Genomic DNA, 17,897 nt, shown 5'->3' with positions numbered 1-17,897 from the left:
GTAGTCATGAATAGTCCAATAACAAAGTTACTACAAAAAGTTCTTGGTAAGTGTTCAAAATTTAAAATTTGTGAAGGAGAAAAGGTACCAAAAAAGGAAAGTCGAGAGGACAACACATTACACATGGGCTTCAGATACATGACCATGTACCACAGGTATTTTGATGGCGAAAGTGGTGGACGGATTCTGTTTATAGGTGAAGCAAAACCCGACATATCGCGCGTCGCTCCACGGGTGAAATTTACCAGCTGTGCCTTCACCAGCTAGTTGAATTTTACACCACAATCGTCAGGTGTGGCATATGCACTGCACCCATGGGTTGAATTACAATCCCTATTACTATGAATAGCTAGGTTTACTTGTGCTTTTGAGCATCTACACATGAGCATTGTTCGCTTGTAATTTTTTTCACTGGCTGCAGCTGAAGCTGCACAGCCAGCAGCGCAGCTCGGCTGCAAGCCACAAAAACCGCTGCATTTGCTCCTGGAGCTCGCTGCAGCAGCTGCCGGTACTGTAAAATTGTTAGTGCTGCAAATGATATATCACGTGCAATTGAACTGGATTAGGAAACAAAATGCTGGAGCTGCTCTGATCCGATCCGATCGCGCGGGGTGCGATATAAAATGTCCACACGTCAGTTTCGGCTTGTACGTGCAGTTGGTCATTTCCGTGCATGCTCTATTTAGAGAGCTCAAGACAATATCGATCCCCTTCCAGCCTTCCTTGATACAGCAGGTAGTTGAAATTGAAGTCCTCGATCAGCTCTCGTTTCCCTCGTTTCCACAAGAGACAGCAGCATCGAAGTAGAGGTAGAGCCTCTCACTAGCAAATACAATGGCTGGTTTGGGGATACAGTATTGCAGAAATTAATAAGTGAGTGATGCTGCAATTAATATAGTTTCAATACGTTGGGGAACACGATACTAACCTACCAAAAGAACCACTTCCTCCCAGCTGGAGCTGATTTTGTCCCTTCCCCCATAGAACGTTGATTCACTCTTTTTCCAATGCCATGGTTCAGTGCCTCAAGTCTTTTCCTGCAAGGACGAGATTGTAAAGTAGAACAGAAAACACAAGCTGGTCATGTCTAAGAAATAAACAATGGAAAATTTCATTTGAAGCAAGCACTGAAGCACTTCAGTAACACAAGTTCAGTAACCTGCTTTAAATAACCACAGTAGTCTACACTCTAGAGTATGCTGCACCAGAGAAAATGGCACGATGACAAAAATTACAGTGGAACTGAAATAATAAGTATTGATTAAGGAGGTTGAAGGTAAAACACAAGGCAAGCTGCTCAATCGTGTCTTGCTACAAATATGCTCAATTAAGTTTTCCTGTTAAATGATCACAGAGCAATTCTGCTCATACTACTTAACTAAGAGGCTAACCAGACCCAACAGAATAATTTGATAAGATCTTTTTCAGATAAGTGATTTGGTAACTTAGACCCATTATTTGCTTATAAATTAAGAAGCTGACGACTTTGAGTTATTACCATTCCATGAATCTGAATTTTTGAAGTCCACTACATTCTCATGGTTTATTTTTACAAGGCAAAATTTTCCATTATAAAGGCCAAAATGAGCACAAATCAAAATAACTACCTTGTATCTTCAAGCTGTCCGTGCAAGCTCCATCTCTGCCGAAATCCTTCCATACCCTCAAGTCCACTTGCAAGAATCATGCGCCTGCAGAGAAGTATAAGACCCCACACAAGCAGAATTTAAAGATTTGTGAATGAATTAATAGGAAATTCACTACGATTCATGATTCCTGCTGTTTACTCTACTGTAACTAACAGTAAATTAAAAATGTATCTTACCAACACAAGGCCTCTATTTTTAAATGTAATACCTGTAAGTTTCCTAATGTTATTTTAAAATACCAGATTCAAATGCAGATTTAGTAACTTTTTCTCTCTTTTGCCCTCTTTTGTTTAGAGCTTTACTTTGACCTCTCAGCATTCATGAGTAACATCCACACTAAACTGTTCTCTCTTAGGCCCAAGAGATTTAAAAACAAGGATACCCTGGCCATGTCAATCTACATTCTTTTTGTTTGTGACTTCCTAATTCCTGTGCTTAGCAAAATATGACTTATAAAAATGAAATGGCAGGTACTGCACTAAAACATCATCAGCAGGTAGTTTAACTGGTGACTCTTTTGGAAGGTCAGGTCTTACTCATAAGCCTGTGAAACACCAGAATAAAAACAAATCCGAATGAATAAGTGGTGTGCATATGAAGGTCAAAAAAGCTCCCTCCTATTGTACACCAAGCAGGAACTGTGTACCTAATCAATCTAAAAGTACTTCAGTGTACTCAAAAAACCCCTTCTTGCTGTATCTAGGCAAGGGCCTTGTAGTTATCCATGACTACGACCAAACAGCCGGACCCCTGTGGTCCGGAGTCCTGATCTCTCGGCAACGGTTCCGGACCTGCCTCACGACTGGGAAAGATCCAGGAACGACGCGTGTCCCGGAAGAGGCGGGCAGCCCGAACAGCCGGGGCTCCGGACCTCCCGAGGGGTCCGGACCCCGCGGAAGTCCCGGACCCCTCATGGGGTCCCGGACCCCCAGTATGGTAACCGGACCCCTCGCTAAGGGAAGAAGTCGACGCCATGCCTCGGGGTGGTCCGGAGCCGACACGTGTCTACAAGCACGGACACATGTACATGGCCGCTTGGTCTCCATACTAAGCCTCACCCACCACTGCATTCATTACGACAGGGGAACGTCCGCATTGATGTAGCAGAAGCCGAGGCGATACTTTGACCAGGGGACACTATTGATCGCGTATTACCAAGATAGTGGAGCTGCTGGCGCCGCCCACGCCGCGCCTGCCAAGTCTGCCATAACAGATGGATACGACGGCTCGGCTTCACCCATTATGACGCCTACATAATAGCCTCCACAGGCTACGCCGCAAGCTACGCTCCCCCAACGGACACCTTGGTGACGGGACAAGAGAAGACCACTGTAGCGCTAGCAGGGCGTGGGAGCGTATCGGAGGAAAGATTCGTAACCACTGTACCCATCTAAATATTCTGCGTAGTATGCTGCGCAGTCACGTTGGCCCCACTTGTCGGGGCCCCAACGTCTTATGTATCCGCCCCCTTGGTTTATAAAAGGGGACGCCCGCTAGAAAGAAACTCAGGCTGGGTAAGAGCCAAGGCCCGGCAGAGGATAGATTCAACAGATATCAAAACTTCTCCCAGTGGACGTAGGGTATTACGCTCCGGCGGCCCGAACCACTCTAGATCGTGTGTTCTTGTGTGCTTATCTCAGAGCTAGATCAGCCCAATCGCCAAGTACCTTCCTGAGCACTCCCTCTCTGGGAATAGGCGGGTGCGTTCCGCCACCCGGCCGTGGGTATCCTAGAAATCCCACGACATTTGGCGCCGTCCGTGGGGAGGATCAGGCGCTGGCTGGATCTTCAGGCTTCTGGGGCCCTGTTCATCCTCTGCAACGACGAACAAGAAGATGAAGAGAGGCATGGTGGCACCTACGCCGCATGTTACTACGCTGTGGCACCAGCGCCCTCGGTGCGACGGTGCACGGCAGCGGCGCCTGCTGTGCGTCGCCACTGCAACGCCTCAGAGCCGGCACGGTGGTGCGCGGGGGCGACGCCTGTTGCGTGCCGCCCCGCGCCATCCCAGTGTCGGCTCAAGGTTTTCTCTCAAGCAACGGCCATGCTTCCTCTTCGGCGGCATGACGTCGGCTCAAGGCTTTCTCTCAACATAGAGCCTAGAGCCGACGGCCATCCCGGAGGAAGTTGGCCGTGTCGTCCTGCCGTCGCCAGCACCGGAGATCCGCCTCAGCGTAGCTTGGTGCTGCTGCAGACAAGGCCCCGCCGCCAGGCGCGGAGGCCCCTGGCGCTAGCACCAAGGACAAGCCGGCGAACGACCGCACCTCACCGCGCTTCGCTCCGGTCCTTCTGCTGCGCAAGGGCGTCTGGCTTCCATCGGCAGACGACGGCGGCGGCACGGGGCCTCTCCCATTCAAAGCCAAAGAATTTGTCTCATGCTACCTAAGCATATGACAGCTCTTAGGCAAGGAGTGGCCCCCTGGGCTCCCGAGGTGATGCTGGATGATGCAGTTCAGGCACATCTAGAACGCCTTCGCCTCCGACGACTATGAAGAATTTAGGAGTGGCCGTGCCACTTCCAACCGGAGAAGAACACGCTGTATAGCATGCAGCCGTAGGTTGCTCCTAAGGGAAAGAAAATTCCTCCTTTGTAATAGCGTGGCGCCTATGTGTGAGTCCAGAGCGGTCAAGGTCCGACCTTGTAAACCCGACCTCTGGCCCTATCGCACAAACAGGCAAGCTACGGTCCGGAGCGGTAGAGGTCCGACCTCGTAATCCCGACCTCTGATGTATACCGTGACAACCACAATAATAAAGGAGATTTTCTTTCTCAGTTTTATCTAGGCACCACCATTAATTACATTTATTCGCCTTGGTTTAGCTATTCTTTCCACTGAAACAGAATCTTCCTATTATTGCTAACAATTCAAGATAAGTTGCTGGCTTGTGGCCAGGTGGGGACACCCCTTCAAGCTGGAAGGCAGCTCGGACCCCTAAGGACCTGGTCCGGAGAAGTAGTACCCGTATCCTGGGGTAGAGAAGCTCCGCGTAGCTTAGCCTGGTAATGTACCCTAAGTTTACGTACTTCACTACCCTGTTACAAGTACTGTAGTATCCGAGAACTGCTGTCTTTAAAGGTCCCGAGCTCCCTTCTAGTATAAGGCTTGGTTTCTCGCACCTTACTACTCAGATCCGGTGGTATATTTCATCGGATCGTCAGCAACGACTCAAGTCCACTCCGGTGGCCCGCTCCGGCGGAGACCGCTCGCCACGGTCGCCTCAAGTCCACTCCGGTGGCCTGCTCCGGCGGAGACCGCTCGCCACGGTCGCCTCAAGTCCACTCCGGTGGCCCGCTCCGGCGGAGACCGCTCGCCACGGTCGCCTCAAGTCCACTCCGGTGGCCCGCTCCGGCGGAGACCGCTCGCCACGGTCGCCTCAAGTCCACTCCGGTGGCCCGCTCCGGCGGAGACCGCTCGCCACGGTCGCCTAGAGCCAGGTCCGGGAAGTGGTGCTTGCTCCCTGAGCAATCCGAGGTCAGTGTAGCCGCTTAGCTTGGTTCCGCACCCTAAGCCTACACCTTCGTCGCCCTGTGGAGAGCACTCTAGAGCCTGAACCTGGCAACCGGTGTACCGGCCTCAGGGGTCCGGAGCACCCGCTCTTTGTATGAGCACACCAACGTAATCAAGTTGCGTAGAAACACACCACGATAGTGGCCCCACCCGCGGGTTCGTACCTCTCCCGAGGTGGGCCCGGGGGCCACTGTCGGTACCCCAGGACTGGGGTACCCCTTCTTGCTGTATCTAGGCAAGGGCCTTGTAGTTATCCATGACTACGACCAAACAGCCGGACCCCTGTGGTCCGGAGTCCTGATCTCTCGGCAACGGTTCCGGACCTGCCTCACGACTGGGAAAGATCCAGGAACGACGCGTGTCCCGGAAGAGGCGGGCAGCCCGAACAGCCGGGGCTCCGGACCTCCCGAGGGGTCCGGACCCCGCGGAAGTTCCGGACCCCTCATGGGGTCCCGGACCCCCAGTATGGTAACCAGACCCCTCGCTAAGGGAAGAAGTCGACGCCATGCCTCGGGGTGGTCCGGAGCCGACACGTGTCTACAAGCACGGACACATGTACAGGGCCGCTTGGTCTCCATACTAAGCCTCACCCACCACTGCATTCATTACGACAGGGGAACGTCCGCATTGATGTAGCAGAAGCCGAGGCGATACTTTGACCAGGGGACACTATTGATCGCGTATTACCAAGATAGTGGAGCTGCTGGCGCCGCCCACGCCGCGCCTGCCAAGTCTGCCATAACAGATGGATACGACGGCTCGGCTTCACCCATTATGACGCCTACATAATAGCCTCCACAGGCTACGCCGCAAGCTACGCTCCCCCAACGGACACCTTGGTGACGGGACAAGAGAAGACCACTGTAGCGCTAGCAGGGCGTGGGAGCGTATCGGAGGAAAGATTCGTAACCACTGTACCCATCTAAATACTCTGCGTAGTATGCTGCGCAGTCACGTTGGGCCCACTTGTCGGGGCCCCAACGTCTTATGTATCCGCCCCCTTGGTCTATAAAAGGGGGTGCCCGCTAGAAGGAAACTCAGGCTGGGTAAGAGCCAAGGCCCAGCAGAGGATAGATTCAACAGATATCAAAACTTCTCCCAGTGGACGTAGGGTATTACGCTCCGGCGGCCCGAACCACTCTAGATCGTGTGTTCTTGTGTGCTTATCTCAGAGCTAGATCAGCCCAATCACCAAGTACCTTCCTGAGCACTCCCCTCTCTGGGAATAGGCGGGTGCGTTCCGCCACCCGGCTGTGGGTATCCTAGAAATCCCACGACATTTTATATTAGTTTTTTTAATGATTCTGTTGGCATCAGCCACCAAGCTCAATGAGGTAGGGTAGCAATTTGGTCTGAAAGTATGAAGTATAAGAAAATAAGCAACTATGAATTTGGCAGAATAAAACTAACATGCATTGTGTTATGATCCATTATTACTCATTAAGAGCTTGAATGTTTAGGGTGGGAAAAGCACACTAGCCTCCTACTACATTGGAGAGTTACTGAATATTACTTTTTGTCTGCATTCTCAGCATGGTTACTATCTCTATCTCTCCACAAACTACCCAATTCACCCCCAGTGGAGTTGTATAAGCTTTTACTCATGCAGGGCTCATTTCCTACATAAACCTTGCTAATAATATCACAATGCCAGTTAAGTCTAATAGGCATGATAACCATCAAAGCATGATAAAGCAAAGATCTGTCTTCTGTGTAATCATCAAATGGATTAACGGATCAAGGGATGAAGTCAGAGACTACGCTCCCATGCTCCTGCCACTTTTCTCCTGCTCCCTGTCTGGTTTACTAGTTCAAATTGGAAATAACATTGGAATAAAGCATTCAGCATAAAGACATTTGTTGTTAAGTGGATCACTCTACTACAGCTCCTAAATCTCTTATGAGCAAGAAAAAACCTGAATGTTCATCTAGGAGACAGGACTCGTGCCATGATAATGATGTGGTAGTATAACAGGCAAAATCATCAGTAACTACACTACCTTTCTAGCAGCGTGACTTCTGATTGGAGTTGGGTAGCTCTCTCCATTGCTTCTTCCAGAGGCATTGAAAAACCCAGTTTATATTCACTAGCTTGCATCTGTTCTCTTATTTCCTTGTCCTGTTATAATAAGATACAATGCTATATGGTTGAATAAACACCAAAAAAAAATCAGAGAGCAGGCAAATGGTTTTAATATAACTAACCCTTTTCTCAGCGCATTGTCGGTATAGCACAATTTCATCTTGGCAGAATGGCTCAATATCATTTATTTGTAGGCCTGGAAAACAGAAATGATGTTTTTCTCAGAACATTTTTCCACATAAATGCACAAGGAATAAGAGAAGCATGATATCAATGTAAGAAAAAAGCAATTACTCACATAAGAAAAGATTCCTTAGTATACCATCACAAAGCTCAACGCCTTCAAGGACATGTGATGCAATCTCTTTCGGTATGACAGGTGATGGTAGCCCTCGCATGAGATCATCGCCAACAAGGATGGTCTCCTCCATTGTTTCTTGCTTATGGACTGTTTGAAAAAATAGTCATGAGAAATTGAAACATGAAGCAGAAGCAATACTCAGGGCACACAATTGAAAGCTGTGAACTGTGATACAATTCAGCAAAGCTGCGTGGTAGTATGATTATTCCAATTGTTTCCCTGCTTCTTTTGATAGCATTGATCTACTTATTGCATAATCAGCGAAAAGGGCAGCATTTAACCATGTACGCCTCAATCCATTTGTAAATAGGAAAGCTATTTTGTTCAATTTGCTGCAGCAATGCTGCAAATCGTTCACCTTCCGTACTCCTGTAATGAAACTTCACCACTGTGCAAGTGCAACCATAATTCCAGATTATATGCTAGAGCTGTAATTTCTGACCCAAATCTAACTTGGCTGGTGGCCATGTTAGCACAAGGGTTCGACGCCCTAGCCTGCTGAGCATTTAAGATAATCTTACTCCAAATCGACCGAAAATCCATTTTATGTGAAACACAACCGACTCCCCAACCCCAATACTGACAAATCACAGCGCATGTAACCAGGAGGGTTGGGGAAATGAAAGAGACAAAGTGCGCTTACGGCTTACCATCCATGGTGGCCGATTAAGCTCGGGCTCACCAGCGAACAAGCAGCCTGACTCAGTTAACGCCGGCCAACCCTGCAGCCAATCAATTGAAATGGTAATATAGAAAAATTAGGCTCGCTACAATCCTAGGATAGTCAAGGAGGGAGAAGCGAGGGAGGGAGCACGCGGAGGTACCAGCTTCGGCGAACGCGCCGCCGCCGGCTTTGTGGAAGGGATCGGGGATGGCCGACGGCGAGGGCGAGACGAGGCCGGCGGCGAAGGTTTATGGTGGGCTCCTAGAGGTATCCAATTTCTAACGACGAGACCAGTCAGCCCAAAAGCCCAAATAGTTGGGCCGAAATGAACGGACCAATACAATACAATGCAGAACAGCTTTTAACAGTCCCCCTAAAAAAGACGAATGGGCACGTAGCCTAGTGGTTACAAGAGTCTCGGTAGTACCTGAGGTCTACAATACAATACAGAACAGCTTTTAACAGTCCCCCTAAAAAAGGCGAATGGGCATGTAGCCTAGTGGTTACAAGAGTCTCGGTAGTACCTGAGGTCTTGAGTTCGACTCCCCATGGGTGTGAGTATTCTGAGATTTAACAGCATTGTGCATAGTAGGCGACGTTTCCGTCGAGATGCTCATAGGGGTAGGGTTTGCGTACATGTGTTCATAGGGGTGTGATTATGCGTGCGTCGTGAATGTTTGAATTGTACTGTGTAATTAAAAAAACAGCTTTAACAGTGGTTCAATCATCAAAACAGTTATTTCGGCAGTAGACCTGAACATTTAGGCTTGGCCCTTATATGACCGGACTTGAGCAAATGAAGCAAAGATTAAGAAAATTTCGGGTCGGACCGATGGCATATTTTCAGTATTTTTCAACTAGAAAATAATGAGAAGTCCGAGCCGGTCTGAACATGGCTCGGACGTGGATGCTAACTAAACCAGAAATGAATGAGTTTTTTTAACACGGTCTGAACCCGGCTTGACCCTGCATCTGTCTACTTTCGGCTACTCCATCCTGCGGAAGCTCACCGAATCTGCCTCTCTGAAATGCCAGTTGCATTATCCACCATGGGAGTTGATGGGCACGCATGCGTTGAATATTGCTGCTTTCTACTGTTTTTAGCACCAGATCAAAATTATATATTCTTTTTTTTTCTGCAAAGTCAGCATTACTTAGCAGATTAAATGCCCTAACATTAAGGTGCTTCCAACATAAATATGACATCATGGACTGGTTCATGGATTTTCCTACTTTTCATGGTTGGATTTGATACTGACCACAATTTCTTTGAACCATTTAACTTATACAGTAATTGCTAAACATGCGAATGCTGCAAATGAAATAAGTACCAAATATAGACAAACAGAACAACGGAACAGTATTCGAGAAAAAAAGAACAACGGAACAGCACAAGTAACTTTAATTACCTAGCCCTTCAGCCTATCTAACAATTAAATTGGATAGCCAGTATTACAGCCGATACACGAAACTACTAATAAAATGCGTTTGCAGTTCTTCCAAATTTGCTCGTACATACATTTTGTTTCATTACGACGACACCATATACACATGATCTTGCAAAATAATGAGGCAGTGGGCTAATTTGACAATTTCAGGATGGCAGATATTTATTGTCAATTTTGACCCGGCAGATTGATGATCTTCACAATCCAGGTCAGGCTACTGATTGAGCTGGCCAGTTTTCTGCCCAAGAAGTGGAGGCCGGTTCAGGGTCCGATTGTGCCAGTGTCGAAGTAGAGTGTTGTCCCAGAAGATCCCCCAGCAACGCCCTCCATGAGCGCGAATCGCATGTCCTCCGACGGCTTCCAATGCCTCTTCCTCTGGTTGATGAACCAATTGTTGATCTGCTTAGGGTCGAGGCCAGTCATCGCTGCGAGCCTCACCTTATCTTCTTCCTGTCAGCAGCACAACATCAGGCAAGGCAACAGCTATAGTGCATCAGGTTTTGGTTGAAGAGGGAAAATATTCGGCCTCTACCGTAGGATAAGGCCAGCGGTAGTGCGTGTTCCACCACTCCAGCAACACCGTCCTTGCATCTTTTGGTAGCTTCCCTTTCTTCCGCTTCTTCAGGAACTCTGACCGAAGACGACTGAGGCATCCACTGTACTTCTTGAGCAGCATGTCCTTGAGCTCATGGTCAGCTAAGCGGGAGCTGTGTTCTTGCCCTATGTCTGGCACATCCGTGTCCCCTGAGCATTGCTCATCCTCCGAGGACCCCATCATGTTATCTGGAATGGAAGGATGAAGTCAGAAAAAAAAAATTAATTACAAGGCATCTAGGCATCCACATGTCACCTGAAAGTATGTTTTGCAAACATGCTGAGTAAAAAGAATGAAACAAACACAAGTTAATGAGAATCATGCAGTACATTTCACAATATATAAATCCTTTGGTCATGCATTTCATTATCTTGCAAGTCACAGTGGAAAAATATTGGTCCGTTTTCACATAGTCGTTACATGGAAACATGAATGTGCATTTATACCCATCGGTTGTGCTAGATCTGCAGCGCTTAGCATGAGTCAATGTAGTTTCCTCGTCTCCAAAACACACTTGGAGACCAAAGAAGAAACCAGCATGGCCCTTGATGACATGTTATTGCACTGATCAACAATGAGTACTTTCAGAAATGATTTTCTTTCTAAACCAATATCAATATTAAGTCATCTTCCAGGCGCTTCATCATAAAGTGTTGTACTTTTACCCCATAAAACCAGAACAATATTAGGCTGTGTTTAGTTTGCGAAAAAGTTTGGGTTTTGGTACTGTAACACATTTCGTTGTTATTTGACAATTAATATCTAATCATGGACTAATTAGACTTAAAAGATTCATCTCGTATGAAACAGTTATACTGTGTAATTAGTTTTTTTCAACTACATTTAATGCTCTATGCTTGTGTCCGAAGATTCGATGTGACGGATACTGTAGGAATTTTTTTGCGAACTAAACAGGGCCTTATTTGGTGTTCAGTCTTCATATGGCACCACTATAGAACCACAGAACAGAAGCCTTGTTAAATTGTAAAGTTGAAAATAATTGCGATTGTACATACCTTCAACACAGATCACAGAAACATGTTTTCATCAAAGTCGCTGCTAAACTGGATAGCAAAGCAGTTTTTTGACAAATATCTTGCTTTAGTAAGAGCCAATCCAAATGATTATAGAATATTCCTACTGTCTTCAAAAGTTACTAGAGTCTGGATATGCCTGAAATGGGAATTTGTGGAAGAAACTATAGTTGTACGCATGTTATGGTAGGGATCACGAAATACATTGTTTGTCAACCTAATCTCAAACTGGCACACGCTATTACTGGTTTGGGACAACCAATTATCCACCCATGAAGTTCCCAATATCTCAGACTTAAGTTTGGTTTAACAGAAAAAATGTGAGAAGACCTTCTTTTCCTAAGTTATAAGAACAGGTTATTTATTTCGGAGAATTAAGTGTAATCTTACAAATTTGATAGTGCAACAACCATATCTTGTCGAGCACAAAAAAAATAAAGGTTTTTGCCCTGTCTGTGTCACCCAAAAAGTACATTTTGAACTGTGCAATTGTTTATTTTCCTTGCATCACACTCAACTAGAATACATATATTACTTAAAAAACAATCATTGACTTAATTTTTCAAGAAAAGAGGAATGGCCCCTATGTACGGTCCTACCTTTTTTGTCACTAACAGAAGTTATTATTATTATAGTGACATGACCAATAATGCATAGGCTGCTTGCATTTTTCAAATTTGATTTTCCAGGGGTACAGTCCAAGATAGCCTATTTACTATCCACACACCTAGCAACCACTATCTGAGTTCATATGGCACAAACTTCTGCCCATATTTTCCACAATTTTGTAGGAGCCAAGAACCCAGGATAAGCTTTCCATTTAGAATACATCTACCTTCACCTTTTAATGTATTAATCATCTTATTGCAAGCCTTTCTTCCGATCCCTATAAAAAATTGTAGGGGTAAACCTGCCGTACATCATCCCTGTCTTCTTGCGGTGCCTACATTGATTAGGGTAGCTATCTATATTGTTGAGAACTATAGCCAATTTCTGTTTTCCTACAAAAAGGTCAATAGTTTAGCACCCTTTAGAACAAAGGATTGCACCTTATTACTATATGGATTTCTATGATGAGATGCATGGATCCATACGAATAGTTGAGGAAATCTAAATCCAGGCTAATTAAACCTCATAAAACTTTCCTCCCCCTCCTACGAATTCCTTTCATTTGTTGTATCCAGAAGCTTCACTGGAAACTTTCCTGCATTCTGAAATCCTATAGGTTAGATAAGTGCACAAAAAGAGAGATCCTATAAGACCAATGTTTTTGTTAGAGTATAATAGTCAAGGGTAGATAGTCTTTTCCTCTATTCTAGGGTTTGGGGTGTCTCATGTATATGTAGCCCAAAGGGCCTCTCTCCAATACACTGTCAGTTCACTCTCTCCTTCCTCTTCTATATCGTAACATGTCGTGAAAGGATGGAGACTGAAATGTATCGATGTATTGATAGAGGCCCAAAAGGGCAATATATAAGTACATGGGACACCCCAAACCCTAGAATAGAGGAAAAGACTATACTACCCTTGACTATTATACTCTAACAATTTTATTTCCTCCAAAATTTCTCCAGATCCTACAAAATTCTCTCCACAAGTCTTACGTTCGTAAGGATCTCTAATTGTTTACCAAGGAACTTTATATTTCTTAAATTTTTAAACAAATAAGTTCAGATGTATTTGCATTTTCACCCAGCATCAAATTCCATAAACATGTCAACCAGACGAGGATGCATGAACACGCATGATGAAGTCACAGACAGGCAAGGGTTTGGTTGCTCACATGTACTTAATATAACTGAAAATTCACAAAGAAAATGAGTTTTCTGGAGTGATAAAATTTACACCTGCATCTATTTTATTTCTACACCCAACATGAACTTTGAATGTAAGGCGTTGTTTAGTTAGTGAATTTTTTTTGGTTTTGACACTGTAGCACTTTCATTGTTATTTGCCAATTAATGTCCAATTATGGACTAATTAAGCTTAAAAGATTCGTCTTGTGCTAATCAGTTAGACTTTGTAATTAGTTATTTTTTCAACTATATTTAATGCTCCATGCATGTGTCCAAATATTCGATGTGACGGACAACTAGATTCACAGTGCATCAGTATTATATCTTTCTAACATTAAAAGAACATTTTCTTCCTAACCTTAGAATGTACATAAAACAAAACCAGTTACTATACGAGCTTAATTATAAGTATATATGGATAATAGATTCTTCTTATGTGCACTTTTTTGACAATATTGGATTGATAACATGCTTTGTGCACTAATTCGTTTGATCCAAGATTGTTTCAAACAAACTAAGACATTCTTTTGGATTGATTCTTTGCTGCATCAATAACTAATATAAATATGTGATTAGTGTTTCACAAACCCCAAACCATATTGTATAGTTTCATCACTATTGAGAATAATCATGTTGGAAAAAACACATTAGTAAGTTGCAGGATCAGCCCAAGCAAGAAGTGTCATATTTGGATTCTAATGACAATCAAACAAACAAATGCATGCTCAAAAGTGAGGTTTCATATGGGTGACAGCCAAGTACGTGTACGTATATCATTATGAAAAAAATCAATATACCAGAAGATAAGCCTTACAACCTGCAGAAAGTTGGATCAAAACGTCAATGCTGCATCAGTTAGTGCGACCACAAGGTCTTGTCAAGTCAAAACATAGCATTGCTTGTTTCCTAGTAAAAAATATTGGGATACCCAAACTATTGCAACCAATAGACTAGCATGCACATAATAACTAACATTTCATTTATTATATCACCTGCAGCTCTTATGACGATCTGAGCAAGGATTAGACAGGACCTTTGTTAAAATCTTATTAGTCCAATGTACGTTTTCACTTTTTTTGGGAAGAATAATTTTACTATATAATGTAATACACCTGCATTATTGGTTTTCTTCTAATCCTGGTAAATAATACTGTTTTTTATTAGCATCTATTGTGTCCCGGCCATACATCATCAGGAACATGTCCAGTAAGGTTTCAAGTTGGATTAATTTCATCGGTGTTTTATTTAGGTTCCAAATGGCCGGTTTGGAAATTAAGGTAGGAAAACTCACGCTTTTATTGTGGAAAGGAAAACTCATGGTTATCTCCATAAAATAGTGGATCTCCATATATAACAAGTGTCCTAGTCATAAAATAGCAAGGTTAATAATATAGCCGGCTGCTGCCCTTAAGAATCTTTGCAGCCTACCTCTCAGCCCACCCCACCCGTACAATAGTTAACTCTTTACCATTAATACATGACCTATTTATCTCTCTCATAAAGTTTTTTTGTTTTTCTATCAAAACCGGCTGTAAGCTTATAGCCTGCTTCTCATCTCTCCTCGACCTAGCGTTTAGCATGCTTACAGCTTGTTATAATCACTCCGTTCGGCAACCAGCTCCAACTCCAGCCCAACAGTATTTTCCTCTCACACCACTCCATCCACCAGCTCCAGCTGCAGCCAGCCCAACAGTATTTTTCTCTCACACCATTCCAGCTACAGCCTCCAGCTCCAGCCTGCCGAACGCATCGAATACCATATTATAATAATACTTGTTCGAAGGGTAACACCAACATCCTTTCACTGTCGTATACTGCAAATTGTATGGGCACAAAAACCAAACCTAGCTATTAAAGGCCTCCATTTCTCCCTTCCCCGGGGTCCAAAAAGAGGGGGGAATACGGACACTGTAATAATATTATAAAATGCAAGCCATATAGAATCATAATAATGTAAAAAGAACCCGCACCACCAGAAATTACCACTACCGTGATGATATGATATGTCTTGTCAAAGTACAACCACCGAATCCGGCAAGAGATCTCCTAAGCACGAGCTAGCTCTACTAGCCTCTAATATAAACCTTTTTTCCTCCCAAAAAACTAGCCTCTAATATAAACCTTTTTTCTATCAAAAAATTTCTCCACTTCAGTGCAGTACGTACTCCTCTCCGTCCAATGGTTAAAACCAGCATCCACCGTCATCCAGAATTCCAGATCCAGCGAGCACAGCAACAAGCTGCAAGCCAGGCCAAGATTCCAGTGTTGGGCAGCAGCAAGGCCTGTTCGCTTCTCTTTTCCCGGTTTACTTCAACTTGTTTTGACTTATTTCTTCTCACATGGTACTATTAAATCAGCCGGAATCAGCCGGCTTTTAAATCAACCGAACAGCAAGGCCAGTCTATCCAAGCAAGCTCACTCGGTCACTCCCCACCACGGCTGTGTTTAGATGTGGTGGTAAAAAAAGTCATATCGAACATTGTAGTATATTGTAGCATTTTTCATTTGTTTATGGTAATTATTGTCCTACCATGATCTAACTAGGCTCAAAAAATTCGTATCATCGTGTATATTAAAACTATATAATTAGTTTTTTTATTTACACACATTTAATGCTCCATACATGAGCCAAAAATATTTGATATGATAGATGAATAGTGAAGTTTGGAAAGAAAAATTTTGGAACTAAACACAGCCCACGCTTCTCTCAAGTTCCATCAGAGCCTATAGCTACTAAAGCCTAGAGAGAGAGGACGTACGGTAGAGAGATAAGGTGGCTAGATAGAGAGAAAGAGAGGAGGAAGGCTCCAACCTTGGACAAAACCCTACACAAGCACCCTCCCAATGCTTTACTCCAGCTCTGACACCCTGCACCCGTTTGCATGGACACGATTTGACCCTTCAGCAAGAACACACGCACACGCATGCACATGAACGCTTTCAGAGTCCTGCATCTTTTCTTTTAATTTGACACACACACGGCAACAAAACGCACGCTCACTCACAAAACCAGCGTGCAACGCGGTGTAACCTCTGGAATACTAGTACCATGTGCGTTTGCAATTGTAACTTGTGCCACCAACACCATGGATGTGTATGGATGCGTGCGCGTGAATTCTTTTTAGCTAGGCCGTATGTGGATGGACGCGTGCGTTTCCTTACCGGAGTGCGTGGCGGTCGTCGCCGCCGGCGAGCTGCCGCCGCTGCAGAGGTTGCTGAGCTGCGCCTGGATGCTGCTCAGGAACGACGCGGCCTCGTCGAACGGCCGCGACAGCTCCTCCTTGTACCGCACCAGCACCCGGCAGTACGAGTCCTGGAAACAAATCCCAAGCGCGCGCACATGTAATAACAGGCGATTAGGAGCAAATCGCGCGGCAAATTATTAATCCCGGCGCTCGCCGCAGCAATTACTCGGCTAATTCTCCCTCTAGTTCGACAGACATATACACGAGGCTTGCGCAGGAGCAGACCATGAACTCGTCGAGCTCGGGATCGACGCCGATCTCGCCGGCGCCGCCGCGCCTCTCCCGGCTGACCTCCTCCAGCAGCGACGCCACCTGCGGAGGCGCTCCCACCTGGAAATCAAGAAACCGCGCGCACGTAGACGACGCGGGCTGAAAAGCATCATCGATCAATTCTTGGCATGCACAGCTAGCGAGCCCCCCCGCAAGATCGATCTCTCTGCACGCAGCAGACGCGCACGCACCTTGCGGCACTCGATGTAGGCGGAGAGGAGGGAGGGGTAGCGCGGGTGGCTGGCGATCTGCGCCTTCATGAGCTCCGTCAGATCCGACGGCGCCGCCGCACCGCCGGCGCCGGCGACGGACGCCTCGCTCGCCGCGCCGCCGGCCCGCGAGATCCCCGGGTGGATGCTGTACAGATCCTCCATGGAGCTAGCCTAGCGGCGGCCGCCCGCAGCAGCTCACCTGTGCATCACCACTATGCACGCCTCCTGCTGCCGCTGTGTGCGCACAAGTGGAAATCTAGTACGCCACTGTAGTGAGTGAATGATCGATCCTCGTGCTGTGCTGGGGGCAGGAGGGCAGGCGCTTATGGGGAATTTAGCAGCTGCTCGCACTGCAGATGGAGAAGCTGCAGGTGCAGCAGGAAAAGCTTGTGATATCTGCAGCAGGGGAGGCAGTAGAGCGAGGAGAGAGGGAAAGGGAGGGTGCAGTGGAGTATTCTGGACGTGTTTAGTTCCACGCGCAAAATTTTTTGTGTTCGAATTTGGTTAATTTGAAGTACTAAATGAAGTTTATTTATAAAATTTTTTGCACATATGGGTTGTAAATCGCAAGACGAATTTAATGATGCTAATTAATCTATGATTAATTAATAATTAGCGGATGGTTACTGTAACACCATTGTTACCAATCATGGATTAAGTAGGCTCATTAGATTCGCCTCGCGATTTACAGCCCATTCATGCAAAAAGTTTTGTAAATAGACTTTATTTATTATTCTATGCATGTGTCGAAACATTCGATGTAATATTTTTTTGCGTTTACAGGACTTATGGGGTGTGATCTAAACAGAGCCTCTATGTGGAAATTAAAAAGGGAAGGTTGGGACTTGGGAGGGGTGGGGTATTTGACTGTATTTTTCTTGGAGACAGATTGGGAAGGTTGTTCTCGTCTTATTGATTTGTTAATTTGTATGGTTGGACCCCTGTGTGTGCGCTGGGATTTGGAGGATGCCCTTAAGGAGGATGGAGGTGATCCCTCTCCAGTTAAATATGATTTCCTCCCATGGGATCCC

At 45.5% G+C, this 17,897-nt stretch overlaps 2 protein-coding genes across 4 annotated transcripts; both read right to left on the bottom strand.

Annotated features, from left to right (window-relative positions):
* Window positions 1–230: 230 nt before the first annotated feature.
* LOC120706687 lies at window positions 231–8,566 on the bottom strand. Of its 2 annotated transcripts, none has more exons than XM_039991384.1 (8): window positions 8,427–8,566; window positions 8,253–8,324; window positions 7,540–7,689; window positions 7,364–7,437; window positions 7,159–7,277; window positions 1,608–1,691; window positions 929–1,037; window positions 231–838 (listed from the first exon to the last, which is right to left on the bottom strand). In XM_039991384.1, exons 2-7 carry the CDS (start codon window positions 8,257–8,259, stop codon window positions 929–931), a joined length of 543 nt encoding a protein of 180 aa, XP_039847318.1. In that variant the 5' UTR covers window positions 8,260–8,324; window positions 8,427–8,566; the 3' UTR covers window positions 231–838. The 2 variants fall into 2 exon arrangements, with proteins under 2 accessions (XP_039847318.1, XP_039847317.1); XM_039991383.1 differs by having other exon boundaries at window positions 231–822.
* Window positions 8,567–9,643: 1,077 nt separating this feature from the next.
* Window positions 9,644–17,285, bottom strand: LOC120706686 (homeobox protein knotted-1-like 1). Of its 2 annotated transcripts, none has more exons than XM_039991381.1 (5): window positions 16,846–17,285; window positions 16,610–16,753; window positions 16,302–16,452; window positions 10,247–10,497; window positions 9,644–10,164 (listed from the first exon to the last, which is right to left on the bottom strand). In XM_039991381.1, the coding sequence occupies exons 1-5, from the start codon at window positions 17,026–17,028 to the stop codon at window positions 9,976–9,978; spliced, it is 918 nt and encodes a 305-aa protein (XP_039847315.1). In that variant the 5' UTR covers window positions 17,029–17,285; the 3' UTR covers window positions 9,644–9,975. The 2 variants fall into 2 exon arrangements, with proteins under 2 accessions (XP_039847315.1, XP_039847316.1); XM_039991382.1 differs by having other exon boundaries at window positions 9,646–10,164; window positions 16,610–16,714; window positions 16,846–17,269.
* Window positions 17,286–17,897: the final 612 nt, after the last annotated feature.

This window comes from Panicum virgatum, chromosome 5K (genome assembly GCF_016808335.1).
Source record: "Panicum virgatum strain AP13 chromosome 5K, P.virgatum_v5, whole genome shotgun sequence".
Taxonomy (NCBI): Eukaryota; Viridiplantae; Streptophyta; class Magnoliopsida; order Poales; family Poaceae; genus Panicum; species Panicum virgatum.
The sequence above is the reverse complement of the archived record's forward strand: the minus strand, read 5'-3'. Positions and strand labels throughout refer to the sequence as shown.